The sequence below is a fragment of the Filicampus tigris genome, chromosome 6 (assembly GCF_054856515.1).
Source record: "Filicampus tigris isolate MCC_2025a chromosome 6, RoL_Ftig_1.0, whole genome shotgun sequence".
NCBI lineage: Eukaryota > Metazoa > Chordata > Actinopteri > Syngnathiformes > Syngnathidae > Filicampus > Filicampus tigris.
In genome coordinates this window covers 20111114-20136575 of record NC_141222.1, presented here as the reverse complement: position 1 = coordinate 20136575, position 25462 = coordinate 20111114, and the positions used below count along the sequence as shown (strand labels likewise).

Here is a 25462-nt window from a genome sequence, read left to right as displayed (position 1 = left end):
ATGATACTTTGGGGACACTGTTAGAATAATTGTCCATAAATTATCCCATATTTACTCTTATATGTATTGTAAAGCATTTATTCAGCATTATAAACTTGTTTGCATAATGTCAGTCGACATTGTTTGTAAAGATAGTGGAATGTGAGAAGGACGCAGCTGCAAAACAGGAACGATGCTCTTATCGAAGAGCGTCCCGTGGTTGGACACTGAGTCCTTGGGACAGAATATAACAACGACGAACTTTCACTTTCAACAAGAAAAAAAAGGAAAAACAAAAACAATCTTACATCCTTTACAATGTTTATTTTCATAAAAATTCTGCAAGTTAAAAAAAAAAGAAAATCACAGTGTTAAACATTTAAGTGCAAATAAACACAAAATCAAGTCTTTCAAAAAGGCTTTAGTGAAAGCAGGTATACGCATTCTTTTGCGTTTTTTAAAAGATGTGCAAATGCTTCATTTAGCAGTAAAAGAAAATCTATTCCGGAATGCTCTTCCTTAAATTGCATAGTTGGTAGAGGTGTGTTAAAATAAACTCCTCAAGTTTCAATAAACATGATAAATTGCAATTATGCAGTCAAATTAGGAACAATGAATGTGGGGGCAGGTTATAAAAAAAAAAAACCTGAAAGGAAAAAGAACACATGTAAACACATTTGTTCATCTTTAAGAAGCTCAACTTTAAACAGAACACACCGAAGCTGATCTTAACCATCAGCAGACAAACAAGCGTCATCAGCCCCGTCCGTGTGGGCAACATGGTTTGCGAATGTGCAGCTCTGCCATCATCTTTCTATGTCTCTCTCGTCCAATATCGGCCAGCAGGCAGATGGTCAGGAGAAAGTACAACTTCACGCAGCAAATGAACCAGCTGCATGTGCGTCAACGTGAGAAAACCAAGTGATAATCCAACAGACGTTTGCCGCATTTAGCAGTGCGCAGCCTGCGTTAATGCGCCGCCGTTCCCGGGTGCCTAAGTTGCCGCACCAACAGCTCTATGTTCATGAGGGGGCTGATGTAGAGTGCCCAGTAGAAGAAACAGTTGCAGACTAGCTGCGGCACCAGAGGCCACATGAGGCCGAAGGCGAGTCCCTGGGATAACATGGCCCACAAGTGGTTCCACATCATACCAGGTAGTGTCCTAATAACAAGAAAACACATGATTATCAAAATTAGACTCCATACTCTGAACAAATTACATGGCAAACCAAACTATTCTGTACATACTACCATGATAATCAGTGGTGGGACGTAGTGAGCAAATATTCTATAGCCTTGTAGTTGGCCACATGGAGGCGTAGGCGGCCAACCTGATTCTAGCTGTGGTGCAGATTCTCCACAGCGAGCAGCATTCCAACATTGACAGCAGCACGGCATGGACGATGACGAAGAGAGAGGTCCAGTAGTGGACAGACAGCCAGTCCCAAGCAAACTCCGCTATCAGCTGGTATGGGAGCAGGAGGTACTTGACCATGAACTCACTCCACTGTTGCCAGTTGGGTTCCGTCTAAGGAACGAGAACATCACACCTTATTGTCACATGGTGTATGGCCCCAAAAAAAAAAAACTTCTGAGTTTGGGGAAATGTGACCTGTACGTTGAAGGACAGGCTCTCCGCGGGTTGACTGGCGAGTGCGATGGACGGGCAGCAGGTGTGCAGGAAGGGCAAAAAGGTTTCCGAATAGTCAAATAAGTACAAGTAGATGAGTGTTAGGCGAGGGGAGCGCTTCATGGCGTACAGCAGGAACAGAGACTTCCCTGAATTGGCCGCCTGGTGGAAAGAGAATAGAAAACGTTTACCAGGCATCATTTCATTATACAGTGGTGCCGAGACCTACAAGGGTCCCAATTTACAAGTTCTAAGTTACAATTTTGTAAGACAATATTTTGATTTACAAGCGAGCTTCAGATACGCCACCCTCGAGAATTCTACAGTACGTACAGTAATTTCACTTTATGTACTGTCGCTCCTGCCAACAAGGCTGCCACATCTGCACGCCTACTGGAATAAGAGTTAATCCACGGCTGAGCTTTAGAAAACAGGCGAGCTGTGATTGGTAATTACCTGAGGCTGGGGAGTTGTGATGTCATTTTCAGTTGACAGAAATGACAAAACGGCTGCCCCCTGAGATGGCTAAAAACGGGTGGACTTTGCTGCTTATCTCATATTCCACAAACACACTATTAATCAGAATGCCGTGTTTCAACTAGTGGGCCTGCGTAGAACATATTCCTGAAAAAAATATGGTTGGGTTGATTTCCTCCTTTTTGATTGTTCTCTCTAGTGCTTGCCTTGTATTCCCACAGGTTCTGAGGTCTGAGCTCCAGGGCTTGAACTCTGTACAGTTCAGTCAGGATGGCGTGTCGGTAAGCCTGATTCTGGATGTGGTAAGGCGGCTTCAACAAATCCTTCTCCTCCAGCAACATAAGTAATCTAAAAGTCAGTGAAGTTAGAACGCAGTGCATACAAGGGGCTACCGCTGCATCCCGGTGCTGTGATGCAATTCAACGGAGGTGCGTACATCCACTGTACCTGTCATTAGGACTGCCCGGCTGGAAGGACTTTCTGGACAGTTCGGGTCCCAAGGTCTCCAGCCAGAAGATCGTATCCTCAGGCGTCCACTGCAACGCAGACGGACTGACCAACAGGTCCTCGTGCTCCACTTCACGGCTGCTGCTCCACTGATACAACAGCAACGACACCTGGACATGTGTTACAGTAGCCATCTGTTTACACATACTACAGCAGTAGACACAACCACACACACACACACAGGCGCTGACCTTAAATGTCAAACTGACTAAACAACCAAACATGAAACTTTGTCACTTGTTGCCACAGATAGAGTTGCTGATGTGCAACATATTTTTTTATACAGTGGTACCTTGACTTACAAGGTGAATTTGTTCCTTGGCCATGCTCACAACTCAATATATTTGTCAATCCAATCAATATTCCTCATTATAATGAATTGAAATGTCCTTCATCTGTTACAGACCCCAAGAATGCACCTCAGTTCATTTTGTTACAACACTGTATTGTAGAATTGGAGCCTTTTTTATTTTAAGAGGAGTAGTGGCCCCTAACCTGAAATTTTAGGGGCGCAAGTAGAAAATTTCAATGGCGCTCATGAAAAATGAAAAATGACTTGCAAAGTAAATATCCACATTCCACAAAATGACTGATAAATGGGTAGTTTTTCTTCTCGTCGTACACGAAGGACTCGCTGAATTCTCATTTCCTTCAACTGCACATTTCATATGTAGCACAACATTTTTCATCTGGCTGAACTGCTATATATTTAATATTCCATGAAATAGGAAATCAAATGAATAAATCCACTTTTAACGTACCGCCACACACGACAGCACGGCGAAGACTACAGAGACGACGACGCCCACTACTTTGTGCTGCTTGGTCCTTGACTTGCCCAGATTGTCGCCATACCTAAGCAGACACATTCAACTGCTTCAGGAAGGTGGACAACGTCAGTTCCCAAAGCGACATCATCAGGAGACTTTCTCACCTCTCAAAAGCCAGTAGAATTCGGGAGATTTTGGGGTCGTCCTGAATCTCTGCTTGCCTCCGCTGCACAACATCGCTGAACAACTTGTCAGTTGCCGCTCTGTCAGGGTGAACACAGACGTGAATATGGACGAGCATCTCTGACGGCAAAGCCTTGTAACATTTGCTTTCTTTACTAAGAGTTATATTTGCAGGCTGCATTCAACTTTGGCAGGTAAACTATATATTAATTTCTTTCCAGTGACTCCCCGAGTGGAAATTGGCTTCCAAGGACGCGTAAATGAAACGTGGGTATGCATGAGGCCCGAAACAAACATTCACCGATGTCGTCTCCCTGTGAAAAATCCTACCTCAGCAGTATGTTGACTTTGGGAAAACCCTCCCACCTCTGGCGGCACTCGGGACACTCGTTCTTGCGAGAGGAGTCCCTCCAGAGGGCCAGACAGTGGCGGCAGTAGTTGTGGCCGCAGGTCAAAGTGGTGGGGTTCACCAGGACATCGAAGCAGCAGTGGCAAGAGAAGTCTTGCTCTGAGATTTGGTCGCTCTTGGAAGACTGTGTGAGGGAGGGGTCTTCGCCACCTGCTTCTACAGTGCCAGGTGGTGAATTCTGTCCGTGCATCTGGGGCAGAAATTACAGAATGTAAATGTAAAATGACGTCACCGGTTAGAGAAATTAACCTACTCTATAGTGACACGACACCCTTGCAACGTGAAAGTTATGAGCCATCGTTGGTTGATTTTCACACACCAGCGTAATGGTGGTAATTTCCGGTTTTGGAAGCGAGCGAGACTTGCCCGCCAAGCCAAAGAAATGCAATTTATGAAGTATACTGTTGAGATGGTTACGCCGCGCACTTCCTGGAATGCTTTGGTTGAGCGTGGTGGGTGGACTTTTTGGTGCTGGTAATGAGCGAGGGGCAGCGATGTGCCCGGTCCCTGCAATCGGTGTGAGGCTGAAACCTGGCACCGACGCCATTGTCTGTCCGGCGCCGACACGAGAGGTCGGTCTTGTACAACAAATGATCAGAATTGTTATCAAGCTTCTGCAGAGCTTGCTTGATCATTTAAATCTGGAAACATGTAAAACATGCAGGGCAGGGACCCTCGAGGACCGGAGTTGCCCACCCTTTGTATAGCCTGATACAGGTACTGGCAGTCCTGATTGACCGCCGACCAGTCAGGGGTGTAGTCTGCCTTTCACCCAGTTAGCTGGGATAGGCTCCATAACAGGAGGAGGGTTATTATAGGAAATGGATAGATGTTCTTACTGAATCCGACATACTACTGCCACTAAAGCAATGTCTACGCTCATACAGACGATTAGCACATTTTAAGTGAACTCTCTTGATTTATTTGGATTTTGTGAGGTTATCAGGTTGGTTTCACTTTTGATTCGGAAAAATATGCAATGGTTGCAGTTACTGCTGTACACTGACACTAAAACATTTGAAAATCTTAATGCTTAGAAGCGATGCTGAAATACCATATTTAACAGAGGGATATATTATCACGAAACAAACGTAATTTAAAATGGCGTTCAACTAAATATTACAACGCACTCCAAAGGTTAGCAGATTTGTGACGTACGTCATGTGTTGTTATTGACGAAAACAACGCGGTGATACTTCGAACCTTTTAAAAGTTTTGGCTAGTTAGCTTGCCAGCTACTTCCACAAAAGACACCGGAAGCATTCTTGTCAGGAGAGCTTGACTTGTTAGTGTGTTAAACGTCCGCCCGAAAAGAGCTAATATCCGAGTTTAAATTATTATTGTTATTTATTATTTTTGCTAAATTAGCCACGAAGCCAGCACGTACCTTGGGAGAGACCCAGCCGCCGCCGACAGGTGACGTCATGTCCACTCAATTTGCAGCTTGCATCTGTTGCACTAGTGAACTCAAAACGAAATCATCTGTGAAGGAGAGCAATGACGCCGACACGAAACCGCTCCGCGGTCTCTCCCAAGTGCACGTAGACGCCAGCGTGTCATCTTCCTCTTCCTCGTCGTGTTCTTCCTCAGCGTACGTGGGGGGCGTGGGGGTTAAAACACCTCCACATGGAGGGAGCCATGCAGAAGTGGCAACAATACGACAGTGGACTACAGTGGGCTAGGCAAGACAATACAATACCATACAATACAATACAACTTTATTTATATAGCTCATTTCACAACAGCGATAGCTGTAACAAAGCACTTTACATACAACAACAAACTAGCAATAATATAACAAGTGAAAGCAATAAATGTGCAAGTCTGGCTCTGTTTGTTCATTCCATCCTAAAGTGGAAATCAACCCCCAAAAATTCTGATTAATATTGCGTTTGTGGAATATGGGTTCCAGGGCTCAGGTAACTACCAATCACTGCTCACCTGTTTTCTGTAGCTGAGCCATGATTAGTCATTACCTGAGCCCAAACAACAGTGATGTCATTTTCAGTCGAGGCAAGTGACAAAATGGCTACCCCCTGAGATGGATTAAAAACAGGTGTATTTTGCTGCTTAACTGATATTCCACAAACGGAATATTAATCAGAATGCCATGTTTCAACTAGTGGGCCTGCATAGAACATATTCTTGTAAAGACATTTTTTGGGTTGACTTCCACTTTAAAGAACACTTAAGTGTTGTAATATTACTTAGACTTAGACGTTCATAATTAAAGGAATGCTTCATAAAGACACACAGTTTCTTGAACTATTTGCTTTAGAGTAATACAAGTGTCGTATTACCAGTTGTTCTCAAACCTTTTACACCAAGTAACTCCTAAAGAAAAAAAAGTACTAAGCGCTCCAAGTACCACCAGAATGACCTGCAGCACGAACAGGCAGTAAACGGGAATGTTTCGTGGATTTGGAAGTCGGATTATGCACTTTATTCATCCATCTATTATCGAGACAGTTTATCCTCGCAAGGGTCGAGGGGCGTGCTGGTGCCTATCCCAGCTGTCTAAGGACAGTAGGCGGGGGACACCCAGAATTGGTTACTAGCCAATCGCAGGGCACACAGAGATAAACATCCGCACTCACAATCACAGCTAGGGGCAATTTAGAGAGTCCAATCAACTTACCATGCATGTTTTTGTAATGTGGGGGGAAACCGGAGTACCCGGAGAAAACCCACGCAGGAGAACATGCAAACTCCACACAGGGAGGCCGGAGCCGGGATCGAACCCACGACCTCTGAACTGTGAGGCGGACGTGCTAACCAGTCGATCACCGTGCCACCCATGCACTTTATTATTATTTTTTTTTTTTTAATTTAGTAACTCGGAATATACAAATGCAAATATACAAATGCAACAGCCAGGAGGTGAGAAAAATACAGTACAGGCAAATATGTCGTCGCTGTCCTGTGAAAAACAATTATCTCAATTTTTATTTTTTCTTATATTTACGTAAATGGTGTTTCCGCGTTACGCACACCGCATTAACGTGAAAATTACAAATGTTTCCAAAATTGCACATAAGTATTTTTCACAGGACAGCGACGACATATTAGAAATATATTATTTGTGACGTCATCAGCAGGCGCCCTGGCCACCTACAGACCCCGATACAAATTTGCAGCCCTATCACAGTGGTAATGCATCATCATTTGCCAACCGCCATAACAAATCCAAAAGAAGGTCTACGCGCGATTACTGCTGTCATGGCAGAAGCTGCAAAACAACCGAAGAAACGAAAAGTTTTGTCTGAGGAGACAAAAAAAAGAAAAAGAGAGACTAATCGGATAAAAGGACAGACGAGGATCATCATTGGACCGGCGGCTTTCACCCGCTGGCGTGAGCTCAAAGACGAGGAGGGGTTTTCGACCGACGGTGCCTTGGCTCTGTTCCTGCTGGACTAGTAAGTAGTTTTCAATGCTCAAATTAAAAATGATAATGCTAAAGTTAGCTATCGGAAAATTGCGTGGTAGCAAATAGCCATCAGCTTGATAGTTCGCAGTTCTACAGATACGACCAGCTACGCAACAAATGTACATCAAAAGTACTGTATAAAGGAAAAAAATATTCGACGACTGCAAACCGCAAATATACTGTATCAGACTGTCTCTTTGTCACTTAATTCTTGAATTATTAAAAGCCTTTTAGTTTAGTTTCAGTTTGTACCATTTGCAAATCTCCGTGTCGCGCGGTGCATTATGGGTAAGGAATTTTCTTTGGCTACCAACTTTGAATGAGGGTCGTTGTAGACAGCTATCATTTGGACTATTTCAATCGATGCGCGTGTGCGTGCACCTGGCGGAGGAGAGGAGGAGAAGGGACTAGCTAAACCAGTGCATGGACAGGGAGCCTGGACAAAATGGCATTTACCCAGGCACAAAATCACATGGCCAAGTATCAACAACTGGCCCAAGACTGCAGAGACAAAGGCTGGCAGGCATGTTTTTTCCCTGTAGCGATAGGGTGCAGGGGCTTCCCGGCAAAGTCTGCGTGGAGTTTTTCGTCTGCCATAGGGATGGACGAGCAAAGCAAGAAACAAGCTACTCGTCGGATGGGGGAGGAGGCAGAGTGTGCCTCATAAAGACCCAGTGAAGGTTGGACACCACCTGAAGACATCTTCCCCCCAAAGGCTACAGCTACCTACTAAGGTAGCCGAGGAAGGCACCCACAAGTGTATCCAATAAATAAGTTGGAGTAGAACACTTAACTACTTGTACAAATATGAGGAAAAACGTTATTACTTCAGGTTGTTCATTTGTCACTCCAAGCTTCTGTTTCATGCAAAACTGGCATGTAAAACAACTGATTAAACCATGAACGTCTGCTAGCTAAATGCTATCATGTGGCATACATGCTATTCAAAATTAGCATGTCAAACAACACACAAGGAGCAGTCCAGAGTCTTGTATACTTTATTTCGTATGATAACTATTGAAGACAACGGAAACAACAGCACGTCTGCATTTAAATATGAATCTCTCTTCTGAATGCAAATGTACAACTTCTCTCATTTTAAATGCAGTTACGAAAAGTCCATTGTGGAGCCATCGGTGTCATCACCCGTGGAGACCCACACTCAATGCATCCAAATACCTCCTCACCCATCACGTTCCGGCAATGACGCTGAATCACCAAGGTGCTTTTTTAAAAAAAAAATTTAATTATCTACACGTGACATTTCTTTTCTACATGAAATGCTGACAAAAGTATGTTGGCTTGTTAGTCACTCACAACAGCACCGATGTAATGGTAAACTATAAACCTTCAAACAACACACAAGGAGCAGTCCAGAGTATACTTTCTTGTATGATAACTATTGAAGACAAGGGAAACAACAGCATGTCTGCATTTAAATATGAATCTCTCTTCAGAATGCGAATATTTACAAATGTATATCTTCTCTCACTTGAAATGCAGTTACGAAAAGTCCATTGTGGAGCCATCAGTGTCAGGTGCAGGACAGTCAAACTGGACGTTAGCTGAGGCGATGTGTGCCCTGAAAGCGTCACAAGTGACTGTTCACCTATATGATATTCTGAAGAATAAACCGGCGGAAAACGACAACAGTCCCCTTGAACCTTCTGCTCAGCCCGAATGCGGAAAACTGTCCGAAAACAAAGACTTTAAAACCCACGAGTGCTCCGAGGAAGAATCTTTTGATGAAGACTCTGATGAAGACTCTGATGACATGTCACCTCATAATGACAACAGTTCAGAGCAGGACAGCGATCCAGACTACTCACCAAATGATTGGTAGGTTTTTATTTTTTGTCTGTGCTTAAAAAAAATACAGAAATGTTTGCAAATTAGTCAAAAAAGAAAAACTGATATGGTCATAAGTATTCAGATCCTGTGCTCGGTATTGAGTAGAAGCACCCTTTTGAGCTAGTACAGCCATGAGTCGTCTTGGGAATGATGCAACAAGTTTTTCACACTTGGATTTGGGGAACTCCTCCCATTCGTACTTTCAGATCCTCTCCGGTTCTGTGAGGTTGGATGGTGAATGTTGGACAGCCATTTTCAGGTCTCTCCAGAGATACTCAAATCAGGTTTAGGTCAGGGCTCTAGCTGGGTCACATAGTTGTTCTAAAGACACTCCTTTATTTTAGCTATGTGCTTCGTCATTGCCCTGTTGAAAGGTGAACCTTTGGCCCAGTCTGAGGTCCTGAGCACTCTGGAAGAGGTTTTCCTCCAGAATATCTCTATAGTTGGCCGCATTCATCTTTCCTTCAATTGCAACCAGTCGTCCTGTCCCTGCAGCTAAAAAACACTCCTACAACATGATGCTCCCACCACCACGTTCCACTTTAGGGATTGAATTGGGCAGGTGATGAGCAGTGTCTGGGTTTCTCCACATAGAAGATATCCCGTTTAATGCATTTTATTAACTCTGCCATGACGCATATCCAAGTGATGCCACTTGAGCCCAAAAAATTGGCAATGTAAAATATTTCGTCTTAACCGGAAGCTACTATTTGAGGAAATGAGATCTTGTGTATATCTGGAGAGAAAGGAGTGCCAGGGCAGCTATATCCAAACACAGTCTAGTCTCTATGGTGGCTCTGTCCTCAGTCAACACTGCCTCACCTTGAAATTTTCATCTTGTATTTAGTGGTGAGTGCCTGTGTGAGGGTGTTCAGATACTCTTGTTGTAAAATGGTTTGTGGCATTTCAGGGATCACAAGGGGCCTCAAAAACCTTCAGCGAAATCTTCCTCGTCCAACACCAAGAAAGACAATCTCACATCTGACACTCCTGAGCCAAAATCAACTTCTGGAGACTCACTACTACTTTCTGGTAAGACTGAAAATATGCGCCACATTTGTCTTTTTTTTATTTATTTAAATAATTGTTGTTGTCATTTTAGTTATTTTTATAGTAGTAGTTTTCTATTTTTTTCCTAATTGTGCATTTGTCATCTAATATTTCTCGTCAATATTTTTATTTTGTAATACTTTCAGCAGTTTGTATTTTTACCTATTTTTTAAATTTGTTTTATTCATTTGTATTCTCATTTTTTTGTCTTTTTAAAATGTTGGTCTCATTTGGTCTATTTTTTTACATACTTCAAAATATTGTACTGTATAATAGTTATAACATTGTATTGTTACCTAATTTTTTTTTTGCTTAGGCTAGGAATACGAGTGCTGTATGGTGGCACTTGACTTACTTCACAACAAGCAGCAGTTTAGCAGATAGTGAACAATTTTTATTTATTGCCACTCCTAGTGAAGATTTATTGTCAAATTAAACAAAAAAACGAAATTACACGTATTTAAAACAACTACATAGCTTTGCCTTAGGAAAGCAAACAATGTAAAATGCAGTAGGCAGGCTAACGAATAGCATTGGTGTCGCGATTTTATAACATTTTAAGACATAGCTATTTGAACCCAAATGGTAGAGCAACACGGACATAATATAAAAATTCTCACTGGTATATATTCTTTATCATATGTGTAAAACTAATATTACTGTGGTTAACTGACAAGCTGTGATTGGCATTACTGTGTATTTTTTGAAGTACTACTGATAGTGATACTTTTCTTTCTTAAAAAAATCTTTAAAAAAACATGAGACATTTTTGTTGTTAGTAATGGATTCTAATGGTGTTTCGTATCATTTCAGTTGCCAAATATAATTTGAGATTGGTGTGTTTTAATTTACGAGTGTGGTTACAAAACAAATTAAAGTTGTATCTCGAAGCACTACGGTATTCATTTATTTTTTTTTTGGTATTATCATTAACGCAGCCTCAGATGTTGTTCAGATATGTTCCAAGTGGCCCAAAATTATTATTTCCATCTAATCTGGCAGTTTCTTTGTTGTATATTTTGTCCTATAGAGGAAACCAAGTCAAAAGTTGGCGATGAACACAGCACCGGCAAGGACCCTCAGAATGCCTTGGAGGTTCCCAACTCTAACCAGCAGCAGTGTGGACCCAAGAAAATCTTCCAATGTCTGACCTGTGAGAAATTACTCCCAAATAGCGCCTCCCTGAAGCGCCATCTTGTCATCCACACGGGGAATAGACCTTTCAAGTGCTTCATATGCGGAAGAGGATTCACACAGAGTGGAAACCTCAAAACGCACATGAAAGTTCACAAAGGTAAGAAGCAGCAAGAATATTTTCAACCTATGGGACCGATGCGGGTCGCCATCCTTCTTAATAATAACACGCTACTTTGCCATGAACATCATTTGGAGCAGTTCAGAATCAATATTTATCTAATAACATGACAGTGCTAGTAGTGATGCCCACCTATATCTTAAGCAGTATAGAAAATGGATTAATTGGTATTATTAACATGTTTAACCCATTAAGGATGGACTCCATAACCGTCTTTTTACCCTTAAAGCCTGGAGTGCTGTTGCATCTTTCTACCCTTAAAGCCTGGAGAGCATATACGTCATTTTCTTTTTTTTTATCCAATTTTTGTTCTCTTAACCAATGAAATGCATCCGAATATACACGTGAGGTGTCGTGAGCCCGCAGAGGATGTTCTGGAATTCTTTCGAGTCATAATGGCTGACGCCATTGATCGCGGGAGCTTTGAAATGAGTAACGGCAATGATATAGACGATACGCTTGCGGACTTTGAACCAGTTGAACGTGATATATGGTTAAGATATATGTTTGTAGACAATGACAATACGTATTGACGTCTTTGTAACAAAATAGAGGATGGTAATTACCACTCGATTTTAAAAATTAAAAATAGTGCTTCTCTTAGACTGACACTTTATTTTTACATCTTCGATTAAAACAGTAAAGATTAATAAACTCGGGCCTGTGTGCAAGCCACATGTCTAAGGTCTCAAAATCTTTTGGAATTATGTTTCTGTCTGCTACAGGGGCTGAGATATTAATAATTTTGCAGGTGTTGAATTTCGGGCAAAACTTGCTGAGTCAGGTGTGAATTAACAATGATTGTCTTCTATTTTGCTTTTAGGAGCATCAAACTGGAAGTTAGTGAAGGAGAAGAGTCCCGTTAAAAAATCATCAGTGACAATTCACGTGTGCGGAGAGTGTGGTATGGACTTTGCTCTGAGAGAGCAACTGGAGGAACACCGCAAGAGTCACAAGAAGCCGTTCGCTTGTCCCGACTGCGACAAGTCATTCAAGACCGAAGCGTCCTTAAGAGTCCACAGCCACATTCACACCGGAGACTTTCCATTGGCCTGTACAGAGTGCGACAAGACGTTCCTCTCATGGTCCGGCTTGAAAGCGCACAGGTTGAAGCACATCGGCAAAAGGAACTACCACTGCAAGCAGTGTGGCAAGGCCTTCTTACAGGCCACCCACCTCAAAATGCACCTCAAGACTCACAGCGGGGAACGGCCTCACTTGTGCGCCATCTGCGGGAAAAGCTACACCAGGGCGCAAGCCCTCAAAGTGCACCTGAGGGTTCACACCGGAGAGAATCCTTACATGTGCGACATATGCGGGAAGTCGTTTTATTATATAGAAGGTTATCAAGCGCATAGAAAGATTCATGACAAGATACCAAAACCACCAACGAAACCTTTGGGGAGACCAAAACAAAAAGTGGCGAATGATCAATAATATCATCTGGTGAGTGTATTTGTTGAACACATCGTGCTACGGCAGTCCTTCTCAGATAGTGGGGCGGGCTCCCTCGGAGGGGAGCTGTGTGTTGCCTGTTTTTTTCTTTTTTTCTTTTCTTTTCATACTTGGCGTAATTGCGCATCTATTACAGTAGGTGGCATTGTCAAAGTGTGAGGGAGTATTAGCAATTTTTTCTCTCTCACAAAGCATAGGCACGAGATCAGAAATTCAGTGAACAAACCATATGGAAAATAAAAATATATTTTTCTTGAATGTTAATAAGGACACACTGATGTGTGAGGTATCCTCCATCCATCCACGTAACTATATTTTAGACAAATTTTTCTATTCATAGTCATGGCGGAGAGTTTGGGGGCGCAACTGTATAAAATAGTTGAGAAGCGCTCTGCCTACATGAAAGGTTATCTGAATGTTAATTGTTTTTTTTGTGAGGACAGAAAATGTATTTTCTGGTTAACTTATGGAGGTCTGTTGCGATTTGGCCATTAAAACTTAGAGACTTGTATAGTAAATGTTGTAAATGACAACTACAGTACAGTCTATGTGACTTTTACTTTCCTAATGAAACGAATGTCTTATAAATCTCAGATGTCTTGTCTGAATTATTTACTTGCTTCAGCATAATTGAAGTTGGCTGAACATCTTTCGAGTGTTACAATATACTATTTCATATTTTTTTTTGTAAACAATCGGTGCTGTGATATTCCCGAGTGTCAGAAAGGTAATGGTTAGGGTTACCACTGACCTGAAATGAATTTTTTAAAAAAACTTGTTTTGCATGGCGGTTCCAGATATAATTTTCTTACGAGATTTAAAATAATAATCAAAATAATTCCAGCGGAACCTTTAGGTGTGGAAGATAAATCAAGTGTCTCTCCCAGTGCTTTTAGATGGAGCCAAAGAAATAACATGCATTTTTGCGTGTACTGTATTTATAGAATATTTCAATGTTCAACTTTTACTCTTTGGAACCTGATTTTTCTTAAAAGATAGCCTATTGATATTGCACTTTGCTGCATGTTAAGATTTAAAACACAAATGAAAGGTTTGCGTTACATTTGGTTTATTTGAATTTGAAGATGTGTATGTGTGCGTTTGAGTTAGATTATATCCCTCCGTTTTTTGAGTAATTTGTTTGCGCGATTTCATAGTTTTGTTTCCTTTTTTTGGCACAGACCTGATATGAATGTGAACCGAATCGCAAACTAAAGGGTACATGCCGAACTGTGATTTTCTTTTCTTTTTTTAGATAGATCTAACATACCTGTAGCGATTACACATTTTAATGGTCTTACCGTCATAACCGCCCCCTTAAGGTGCAACCATAACTACAATGTTGCCCTGATGAAATTAACAAGATTGAAACTTAAAAGGACAATGTGTGGAATTCAGTGCCATATAGTGGTCAACTGATAGAATGCAACGACCTAAAATGGAAGCACGTGCATTTTGAAGAACACACGCTACGGTGCCTCCAAGAGATCCCACGTCGCAAGACTGTAAATAGTTTCTTCAGTAGAGGTGCAATCAAAATGTCATCACAAACGAATTCTAGTATTCCCTCAAGTCAAGGAGTAAGTGCAACACATTCTGTAGTCATGATGCTACGTTCGCAAAGTTTGTCTCCCTTGAGGATCCGTAGCACAAAGATGGCAGCGAAACATGGCAGCCTCCTATAGGGGAGGCGTGCCCTATGTAATATAATTAGAGATCACTTCACCTATGATTATATAAAACTAAATACGTTGATGTGATGGAGCATATTTTTTTTGCATATAGTTGAAATTAATACTGGGTTTTTAAAACGAATGATCATTGAAAAATCAAAGGATTCTACACGTTGTCCCTTTAAACAAATGTGAGTTTTTTTGCGATTTCAAATTCCCCATTCCGCCCAAAGCAAAGGAAATTCATTATAAAATTCTCAATAGGGTATACCCATCGTCTGAATCACTTTAATTTGGACCACAACAACTGTTCATTCTGTGGTGAAGACATTGAAACAACTGAACACCTATTTTATGACTAAATTTGTGAATGCCTTCTGGGAAGATTTGTATGACTGGTTGTTCCCTAAATGGCCCAATCTTTCTACTCTGTCAAAAGAAAAAGTTTTGTTTGGTATTTCTGAGAGTCAGCCCATGACCTAACAATGAACAGACTTATTATTCTCGGAAAATATTTTATACATAAAAATAGATATCAAATCTCAACCTAAATTGTATGTTTTTCATAAAGAACTGTCATTAATTTTCATCATTGAAATGTATGATGAAGAAAAATGCTGTGACATTATGTAGATTAGTAGAGGAGCTGAACCTTGCTGAAGACCCCTAGCGTGCCCCTTCCTTTCTTCTTTTATTTTTTATTGGTTAATGTATTTATTTTATTTAATCATTTTCGTGGTGTTTTGTGACCCTTTTGGAGGCTTGTCTGTTACCTTTTCCGTCTTATGTTAACAATGTACTATGCCAATATGTTTTGTACATTTGAAGTTCAATTAATAAAAAAAAAAAGTTGTGATTTCAAACAGGAAGTTAAAACGTCGCTGGTAAGATCCGCATGCTCTGACCTTAGTTGAACAATGCGTTGTGTGTTAAATATATTTATGTACATCTACATTTGTACAGTCGTGTTGGTTAACTTGACTGTACAGCATAGTATTTTATTTTCAACAAGTCATAACTTAGCTTATCTTTTACTGTGATATGGGAAAAAAATCAACCGGAAGTTCCCGCGGTGCTACATCTTGGTTAAGCGACAAGAGTGGATAGATGTAAATGCTAATTTTGATTAAGTTGGACAATGCCAATAATATAAGTGCCCAATTGGACACGTTACTGTTATGTTATGTCACTGGGAGTGGAGAAGATGCGAGGAAAAAGGAGAAGAATTGTATGGTACTTTCAATGAAACCTATTTGCGGATGACTACTCTCTTTTTCTGTAACCTGGGGGAAGACATTTACGCTCAGGTTGGTGTCCATTTCTTTTGTTAGACAGGCCAGACAAAGTTAACGAGTTTTATTTATTTATTTGATTGTTGCTAAGCTTAACTCGACGTCTTTAAATGATGTTAACCGCGAGGGACTTTTTGTCGATCAGCAACTGTCGCCTCTATGGCTAATCGTAACGCTAATTGCTAATTTATAGAGTGAACACCAAGCAGCAGCCAACAAGCTAACAACAATTAAAGTGGCATTTTAAGTGTTTATAATCTAGATAATGTTTTTGTATAAAGTATGACTTGTTTATGATGAAAAACATGTTTGCAGTCGAGGCGAATGCTGACCAAATAAACAGTCCCAGTGGGCTAATGCTGCTAAGCTAGCTGCACAACTCACTGGAGTGGCACTAGAAAAGCATCCATTTGGGTTGAACACAACGCTAAATAACAACACGGCACATCTTATTAACTAGTTTGTCGTGTTAAATCCAGCCTTGAAAGCTAGATCGTCGTTTCGTTTGAAGGCCCGGCTGGATTCACTCCCCCTTCCGAACAAAGCATCCTCCCTGTTGATGTGTCCTTGAGCTTCACAATGGATGACTTCCAACAAGGGGGCAGTGGTTGGGAATGGGCCTGCCAGGATGCAGCTTTTATAATGTGCAAAAATATAATCGCAAAACGTTAACTTTTCCTTCCATTTGTCATGAGCTAAAATCAACTATGTGGGACTTTATATATCAAATATTTTAGTCAGCATTTATTGCGGAAAGCCCAATGCACACCTATGTAGTAATCATGCTTTCTAATCAGCATTTTGATATGACACACCTGTGAGTTGGAAGGATTATCTCAGCAAAGGAGAAGTGCTCACTAACAGATTCAAGAACAATATTTGAGAGAAACTGCCCTTTTGTGTACATGGAAAAAGTCTTTGAGTTCAGCTAAAAAAAAATAGGAGAATAAACAAAAGTGTTCTAAGAATGACACGTATAAATTATAATAATGTGAAATTTCCCTCCATTTTCAATACCGCTTTTCCATGGCAGTTGGAGTCTATCCCAGCCAGTTCTTAGGATGGGTTTATTAGTTTAATTTTTTTTTCCAAAAATGCTTAATTTTAGTTTGGATTTGATCAGTTTTAGTATTAGATTTTGTTTTTTTAAATATATATGGTGTATTTGTTGAGTACAAGATTTTTTTTTAAAAAAAGGTCAATTATTGTGTAATGAAGTAAAAAAAACAACAACCTGGAAGTCCTTGTATGAAATTAATCAAGAAAGGGGAAAACAAACAACATATTCTGTAATTAGTTTCATAAATGTAAAATGTAGTTCCAGTTATCTTCTTTTGAAACCATTTCTATTTTGTTAACTAACATGTTTTATCAATTTTAGTTTGAGTTATTTCATTAGTTTGACTTTAGACTGGTCGCTAGCCAATCACAGGGCATCTATAGGCACACAACCATTCATTCACACCTTTGTATTGACGTTTTGGAGTTTTCAATGAAAGAGGGGGCTGAAGTGCCTCAGAACATGCAAACTCCAGTAGTTCATCTGTAAGGACTTGTGCTATGGAGAAAGAGGGTGACAATTTGAGTGGGGGGTGGTAGTCTGCCCTGAAACATTGGAGCTGCCCTTGAGCAAGACATGTCCTCACCACTGGTTGTGTACCTCTTTCACTCTGACATCTTGACTTGCATGCATGTATGTGTGTGAACTGGTTCTCTGTTTGGTGTGCAACACAACATATCCGGTAGCAGAGTGCAACTTGAGTCCGTCATTAAGGCATTATAATAACTAAAATAAAAAATAGTCAAATTAAAAATATATATTAACATCCCTATCAGAATTTTAAACACGACTAGACATGCTCACACAATCAGAGCACTTTATCTTAAAAATGCCATTTTAAAAATGTCATTTCACCCGAATTAGCATTTTTTTTTCATAAGCGGTTTCGATAATGGATGGATAAAAAAAAAAATCAATCCTTGACATTGTGTCTGTTACAGAGATGGACTCCGAGAGTCCTGACCACTTTGGACCATCTGTGATCATGATGACCGAAGAGGAGGAGCAGCAGCAGCAGCAAGATATTGGTTGCCTGATCAACTCTGACGGTGAAGAAGTGGATTTGTCGGATCTCCGTGAGTCAATTACACAATCATTGGTTGGATCACTTTCAGACCGGATTTGGCTATTGGGCTATGATCCAATAAATCAGTGATTCTCCACAACACTGAACAAAAAAAGACATGGGTGTTGGTCTCCAAATGTACGCAGATGATATATGCATATATGCCCATGCAAAGCAGCCACAGTGGTCTCGCAGGAGTTATCAGTATATTTGGAGGCTATAACTCGATGGCTGGCTTAAACTCATGTTTGATACTTAATGTAAAAAAAAAAAAAAATGGTGTCTATCTGTTTTTTCTTGAGAAAATCTACCACATCGATTAAATTAGATTTAACAATAAATAACCGACCCATAGAGCAAGTTTCAGAGGTTAAGTACCTTGGTCTAATATTGGACCCTCTAATCAAATTTGACAAGCAGGTAACAAAACTGGCAAAAACCATGAAGACCAATTTATATCTGTTTAGATTAACCAGAGACTGTCACACTTTTGATGCTGCCAAAATATTTATGTACACTATGATTTTTTTCACACCTCAACTACTGTGACACCCCATGGTCAGAGGCTGGCGCACAGGTGATGAAATCCTTAGAGAAACCTTTGCTATGAAAATATTGGGGGAAAAGGCCGATAAGATAACACCACTGTCATGTTCTGGAAGATCTGAAAGTGTTGCCTTTTAACAACTACATTACAGTGGCAGATTCTGCTTTGATGTGGAAGCGCTTGAATTTCTAAACCTCTCAGATTTTTTTTCAGATTTGATAAAACCTTTAAATGTCAGTGCAGTGGCAACTAGGAGGGCAGTTGCAGGGAATTGAAAAACCTCCTTCGGCCAGACATCATTTATAGTCAGGGGAGTTACAACATGGAATGAGCATTTCTCTTATGTGAGTGAAAGCAATAAAAAAATTCTAAACGTTATCAAGTTAAATTGACAAAACACCAAATTGAACATCAAGCCCACTGGCATCAATTGACTCACTTGCGGTTTTTCCCAGTGACAAGTCTGTCTTCTTTCTTTTCTTCCACCCAGGAGAGGGTGCCAGCCCGGGCAGCGGAGCCACAGAACCCCCCTCCACGGCGTTCAATCAGAGCGAGAATGAAAAGCCCACCCCGTTCCACACCTGCTCCGTGTGCGGGAAAGACTTCCCTTACGCCTCCAAACTCCAGCGCCACTTGCGCACGCACTCGGGAGAGAGGCCTTTCCCCTGCTCCATGTGCGACAAGAGATTCCCCGAGAAGGGGCTGCTCATGATCCACGAGAGGGTCCACACGGGAGAGAAGCCCTATCCGTGCACTTTCTGCGAGAAACGGTTCGCCAGTCAGGGCGAGCTGCGACTCCACCGGAGGACGCACACGGGCGAGAGGCCGTACCACTGCTCCATCTGTCTGAAGAGCTTCTCTCGCCACTGGCACCTCAAGACACACCTGGACGCCATGCACTCGGAAGTGGTCGCCGGCTTCACCCGAAAGAAGTTCCCGTGCTCGGACTGCGACAAGAGCTGCAACTCGGCCGCCGAGCTGCGCGACCACCAGAGGACTCACACGGGCGAGCGGCCCTATCAGTGCTCCTTCTGCGACAAGAGGTTCGCCTTGTCGGGCACGTTGGTGCGTCACGAGCGCCTCCACACCGGGATCACCCCCTACCACTGCTTGGACTGCGGCAAGACCTTCGCGCAACAGTGGACGCTGACGACGCACATGCGCACGCACAGGGGCGAGAAGCCGTACAGCTGCACGCAGTGCGACAAGTCCTTTGTGGCGCCCGGGGAGCTCCGGAGGCACACGCGGATCCACACGGGGGAGAAGCCGTACACGTGCGGCGACTGCGGGAGACACTTCTCATTGGCGGGGACTCTGAGGAACCACAGAAAGTCTTGTGCGCAGAGTAAAAACGCAGCGTCTGTGGTGGAAACTGCAGCGGGAGAGTCGGCTGAGAAAGACCCGCAGGCCAACAACATCAGCACTGAGGTGAGGAGCTGAAATTCAGAGGAGCAGTGGTCATTCAACTCATTCACTTGACAAATATATTTGACTTTTCACAGTCCATCCATTCAATCCCAGGAACGTATTTATATTTTTTTTCTATTTTTTTCAAATGTTAGGGTAAAAGAGGGTCTGAACATGTCTGGCAGTCAATGAGTTAACTACCTTTTCTTGACCTACTTTTGGAAAATTCAGAGCAAATAGTACACGGGTTCTTCTAAGGTTACAAAGGGCGCACAATGAACTAGTTTATTGGAACCCAACCACCGGTTCGTGGCCCGGTAGTGGTCTGCCGGCCATTTCGTACCGGGCTGCACAGATCAATTGAGATGATTTATTGATTTATTGATTGTAGCAGAGCATTTACAGCCCAACCAGGGATACACATTAGCACCATTGGCCCACCTCTGGTGATTGGTTTCCAATTTGAAAAATATCTGTTAGCAACCACTCCCCCCACCACCAGTGGTCTGTGTTACAATAAATAATATCAGATTTCTCATACATTGCGTAAATGTTTTGGTCTTATAGTTTAGGATTCCTCTAAAGCAGTCCTTGACAGTCAGTTGATTATTATAATTATTAAGTATTTCAAGTGAATAACTTTAGTTTATTTATTTATTTATTTTTTAGGTGTCTGACATTCGAGCTGCACCATGCATTCAGGCCTCCTCCTTCTCGCCCTCCTCCTCTTCCTCTTCTTCCTCCTCCTCAGAGGACGTCAACTGTGCCCAAGCAGCCGAGGCTGAAAATAACTCAAATGAGCCGGAGAAGGAAGTTCCCAGTCCGCACATGAGCGTCGTCGTGAAAGAGGAGGAAGAGGAGGAACCTTTGTGCGGTACATGGACGTGACACGTTACATTTCCCGAGAACTTGTGGATGATTTCAGCTAACCTGGCTGCTTTTGTTCCATTTTTCCTCTGTCGACCAGATGAAGCGTTGGCTACGGAATGCCCTGCTGAGGACAGAAATTTACCTCCAGTGAAGGAAGAAATAGAAGATGATAATAATGATGTTATCAACAGTAAGCACATTTCTACATAGCTTCCGTTGTGTGTTAGCCGTGTGTTGGAAAAGGAAGTTGAGTGATTTTTGTTTACATAGGTGTCAAACAACAAACAGCATTTTTTTAAATGGTTCCCTCCTCCACCACAGCTGATTGAAATGATCAGGATCAGGCGTGCTGATGAGCTGATCATTCAGATACAAATTGGACTACTGTAATTTGTGTATTACTACTGTATATTTTTATGATAATCCAATTTATTGATTTTTGTATAATCAATACAATGACTTTTTTTCACGTTTTCACTCCCTGGAGTGGAATGGCCACCTGTTCCAATAATTTTGTCTGCAGTGTTATCCAACCGCAGGTGTGCTCAAACATTTTGAAACAAATACCACTTAAAGAAATACTTGGCTCTCCAAATACCTTTTAAGGCTGCAACAATGATTTTAATAATCGTTTAGTCTGTCAAATATTTTATGTTAATTGATTAATCTGTGTTTTCATTTTCATTGCATTATTCAAAAAAGAGGACATTAATTGAAATTGACAGCAGATTATCCGCAAACATGAAAAATGAAGATTCCGTTACTTGTTTGGTCTGTAACATGTCAGAAATTAGGCAAAAATGCTCATCATTGTTTTCCTAAGTAAAAGCAGATGTTTGCAAATATCTTATTTGGACAAAAACAAAAGATAACATTATGAAACAATTTTGATTTTAAAAAAAATCTGTTGCATCACATTTTGACACTAATAAAACTAAAATTGGTATGCTGATTGTCAGTTTTTTTTCCAGCACATCTTTTTTTTTTTCTAGCACATCCTGTTTTTTTCTCCACATCTTACCTTCCAGATAAGAAAACATCCACTAATTAGCTGTAGCAAGATTGTATGACTGGAGTCATCTACAGCTATGTGGCAACTTGTTTGTGCAGTCACAATTGAGACAGGGTGATGAGAGGTGTGTGCAGCTCCCAATATGTCAGTACTATCAATATCTGCCAACAGAAAGCTATCATGGTAGGAATTTAGGGAATTAGTGCAGGCTTTTCTTTTAACCTTGTAACCATGTGCATACCGTTAAGTTTTATTTTGTTTTATGCTGGGGGTTTTTTTCCCCCCAAAGCTTGTAACTATTTCATCTTTAGTTTATTTAAACACATACACATTTATTTTTTTTCTTTTAAGAAGACGGTGATCCTATAGTGCAAAAACTTGAACTTGTGATAAAGAAAATATGAGATCAGTTTTGGATTCCGCTCCCAAGAATTAGTTGCAAATAGCTGTCAGACCTAACTCAAATCAAAAATGTGTTCCCCGTTGTGATCAGTTTGCTTTTCTGGAGAACTACAGAAATCAGAGATACTTTTGAGGGACTCAAATGCTGAGGAATTGAACAATTTGAAATTAAAGTTTGTAAAAAATTCATTGACTATCAAAAATATTTATCGATTAATGTGATGATTGATTCGGTGTCGATTAATCATCTCATCTCTAAATGCCACTATCATGGCTAACATAAAGTACAGTGGCGTAGTAGCCTAAGTGTTCATCAAAAACAAGGAAATGGGTAAATGTTATTGTAAAACAGTAAGATTATGCACAGTTGAATGAAACATTATCACTGCCATTGAATATAAAAAAAACAAACTGTCCTTAAATAAGGATTAATTAAAACATTGAAAATGATATAGTTTGAAAGCAAGCAGTTGTAAAAATATAAAGGAAAACAGTATTGCACTTACGGTAAATACAACTGAAATGTGCTGGATTAAAAAAAAAAAAATGTTTACGTCACCATAACATTATTCACTGTTTGAATGCTTCATCAAGTGATTCTTTTGTGTACCACTAGAGGGGGCCCCGGGTACCAAATTTTTATCACAGTATTATAGGCAGCATCAGGCAAAAAGTTGAATCCAGTCTTTGACTACTACTGACTACAATTTGCCTTTTTTTAAACCTTGCCGTGGTGTTTCCGCAGCACCTCCAAAGGACGGTGATGATGCGCCAGGCTGCAACAAAATCATCCCTCCGACTTCCCCGGTGAAGGATCAGCGCACCAACGACAAAATCACGAGCTCGTACTGCTGCGGCTTGTGCGGCAGAGATTGCCACAAGATGTCGGCGCTGCAAATCCACATGCGCATCCACTCGGGCGAGAAACCCTTCCAGTGCGCCCTGTGCGGGAAGCAGTTCACCCAGAAGGGTCAACTCAAGGGCCACCAGAAGGTCCACACGGGGGAGAAGCCCTTCGCGTGCCCCGAGTGCGGCAAGTGCTTCGCCCACTCGGGCGCCATGAACCGACACCGGCTGACGCACACGGGGGAGAAGCCTTACCACTGCTCCCTGTGCAAGCGCAGCTTCAACCAGTCGGGACGCTTGCGGGAGCACGAGAAAACCCACTTCGGGGACAAGCTGAACTGCCCCGAGTGCGACAAGACGTTCACGCGCTCCTCCAGCCTCAAGAACCACTTGAGGCTGCACACGGGCGAGAGGCCGTACAGCTGCGACGTGTGCGGCCGGGGCTTTAGCCGCTCGCAGAGCCTCAGGCTCCACAAGCGCAAGCACGAGCTGCTGTGTGTGGAGGAGGAGTCCGGCTTTAGCGTCGGGGACGACGACTTATCGGACAATAACTCCCGGATTGAAATGTGTAGAACTGTCAAAAATGAAGAGGATGTATTTCTATAAACCACACCTAGAAGATGTCGTTTTAGACTGTAGAGGTGCTAAGGTGTCAAGCTCCTTTTTTGTCGTGGGCCGCATTGTGAAAGTTGAAAATCCACGATATAGAGAAACCATGTAAAAAGACATTTTTTTCCCCATTGTTTTACTAAACACATTTAAACTCATCCGTCAAAATGCCAAATCTGGTCGGAATGGCCACTTCAATCTGAGTACGACACACCATCCATGAAATTTGGATGGCGGGTTCTGAAAAAAATCACGTTTTGTGTCAAAAAAAATTTGTGTCCGCCTTTGCCGGGAACACTTTTTTTTGTGATTGCAGATTGAAAAGATGGTCAAAAAACACCTTCAGATTGGAGTTAAACAGTATAATATTTAGACATGGAACGATCAATCAACAACTAATCGATTATCAAATTAATCGATAATTATTTTTGAGGCAGGCACGGGGAGAACGTGCAAACTCCACACAGGGAGGCCGGAGCCGGGATCATACCCACGACTTTTGAACTGTGAGGTGGACGTGCTAACCAGTCCACCGCCGTACCATTTAAAAAATATTTACAGTATCCCTTGAGATAAATATGTTAGAAGTAAAGAACATTTGCAATTGAGACACACATTATCTGCCAAGATGAAAAGGACAAGCCCATGTAGCAAGCTACATGACGTAGACGCCATGTTTGCTCTGGTAGGCCACCTAAAATGTTGTGGCGGGGCGGACCTGACCCCCGGCCCTTGAATTTGCGACCTGTTTGTTAGACTGTAGAGAGGACTACTTCTATGAGTACACCCTCAGTAGCGTTAACATGGTGGTTGTAATTCCTTAAGCAAAAAATATTTAACTCGCAGCTTAAATAACACACATGCTAGTGATGCTATTTAACAAGCATCTCTTAATGGACATTAGTAGAGCTCCTATATTCTGTGCGCGTGTGTGTGTGTGACTTATCCCCATATCCAAATATGACATTCATCTTTTTAGAATGCTATTTATGGTAGTATAACTCTTTTTAAGGTGCGTGATGTCACGTACTTCCATGCAGTTTTTGCTGGACAGTAGCAAGTGGTACTACAATACATCAAATGGGGGCAAAATGATATGAAAAAAAGGCCATTGAGAAAAAGCAACATGATCATGTGTATCTGGTGTATGCCAAAAACCATTTTGCCTTTGTGTACATTGTTTTTCTATGATTCTCACAATATTGTAATCAAATGTGGTTGAGCTGGTTTAACCTGCTTCAAAAGGCTGAATTAAGAATTTGAAATCAAATGGTCATGCTCCGGAAATAGGAGAAGGAAAGGTGAATTTGTTGGAAGATTTTCCCTTGGACTTCATTTGTCTCACTGGACGGGGAAGGCTGCACTGGACCTTACAAATAAAAGTATGGATTCACGTTGTGTTCCAAGATTTTATGCTTCAGACATCCATCCAAGTACAGTATTGAAAAGAAAATAGAACGGAATACTAAAATTTCAGAAAAAAAACCCAAAACATCCATCCATTATCTATACCGCTTATCCTCACAAGGGTCGCGGGGAGTACTGGAGCCTATCCCAGCAGTCTTTGTACTTTCAGGGTCTGTACTTTTTTTCCCTTTTACGCACAGTATCTTTACTTCTGCTTA

General features: G+C 41.5%; 3 protein-coding genes across 3 annotated transcripts; 2 read left to right on the top strand and 1 right to left on the bottom strand.

The window, feature by feature from the left end:
- Positions 1-283: 283 nt before the first annotated feature.
- Positions 284-5619, bottom strand: LOC147146160 (bifunctional apoptosis regulator-like). Its single transcript, XM_086033593.1, has 9 exons — positions 5343-5619; positions 3877-4145; positions 3528-3626; positions 3355-3448; positions 2534-2703; positions 2293-2434; positions 1592-1771; positions 1311-1507; positions 284-1141 (listed from the first exon to the last, which is right to left on the bottom strand). Exons 1-9 carry the CDS (start codon positions 5379-5381, stop codon positions 949-951), a joined length of 1383 nt encoding a protein of 460 aa, XP_085889719.1. The 5' UTR covers positions 5382-5619; the 3' UTR covers positions 284-948.
- Positions 5620-7983: 2364 nt separating this feature from the next.
- On the top strand, positions 7984-15589 carry LOC147146159 (uncharacterized). The gene is made up of 7 exons (XM_086032820.1): positions 7984-8036; positions 8081-8116; positions 8491-8604; positions 8886-9221; positions 10144-10265; positions 11314-11577; positions 12422-15589. Exons 1-7 carry the CDS (start codon positions 7984-7986, stop codon positions 13033-13035), a joined length of 1539 nt encoding a protein of 512 aa, XP_085888946.1. The 3' UTR covers positions 13036-15589.
- Positions 15590-15780: 191 nt separating this feature from the next.
- LOC147146158 (uncharacterized) lies at positions 15781-25230 on the top strand. Its single transcript, XM_086034633.1, has 6 exons — positions 15781-16033; positions 18020-18154; positions 19182-20119; positions 20768-20972; positions 21066-21158; positions 23128-25230. Exons 2-6 carry the CDS (start codon positions 18022-18024, stop codon positions 23832-23834), a joined length of 2076 nt encoding a protein of 691 aa, XP_085890759.1. The 5' UTR covers positions 15781-16033; positions 18020-18021; the 3' UTR covers positions 23835-25230.
- The last annotated feature ends 232 nt before the right edge of the window (positions 25231-25462 follow it).

Excerpts from the sequence above, each read along its gene's own strand:
- LOC147146160 (XM_086033593.1), bottom strand. The coding sequence starts at position 5,381 with ATGACGTCACCTGTCGGCGGCGGCTGGGTCTCTCCCAAG. Across the intron at positions 4,146-5,342 it reads GCGGCTGGGTCTCTCCCAAG|ATGCACGGACAGAATTCACC; the intron begins GTACGTGCTGGC and ends TTTCTGCCCCAG. Across the intron at positions 1,142-1,310 it reads TGCACCACAGCTAGAATCAG|GACACTACCTGGTATGATGT; the intron begins GTTGGCCGCCTA and ends TCTTGTTATTAG.
- LOC147146159 (XM_086032820.1), top strand. The coding sequence starts at position 7,984 with ATGGACGAGCAAAGCAAGAAACAAGCTACTCGTCGGATGGGGGAGGAG. Across the intron at positions 8,605-8,885 it reads AATGACGCTGAATCACCAAG|TTACGAAAAGTCCATTGTGG; the intron begins GTGCTTTTTTAA and ends CTTGAAATGCAG. Across the intron at positions 10,266-11,313 it reads AGACTCACTACTACTTTCTG|AGGAAACCAAGTCAAAAGTT; the intron begins GTAAGACTGAAA and ends TTTGTCCTATAG.
- LOC147146158 (XM_086034633.1), top strand. The coding sequence starts at position 18,022 with ATGGACTCCGAGAGTCCTGACCACTTTGGACCATCTGTGATCATGATG. Across the intron at positions 20,973-21,065 it reads AGAGGAGGAACCTTTGTGCG|ATGAAGCGTTGGCTACGGAA; the intron begins GTACATGGACGT and ends TCTGTCGACCAG. Across the intron at positions 21,159-23,127 it reads TAATAATGATGTTATCAACA|CACCTCCAAAGGACGGTGAT; the intron begins GTAAGCACATTT and ends GTGTTTCCGCAG.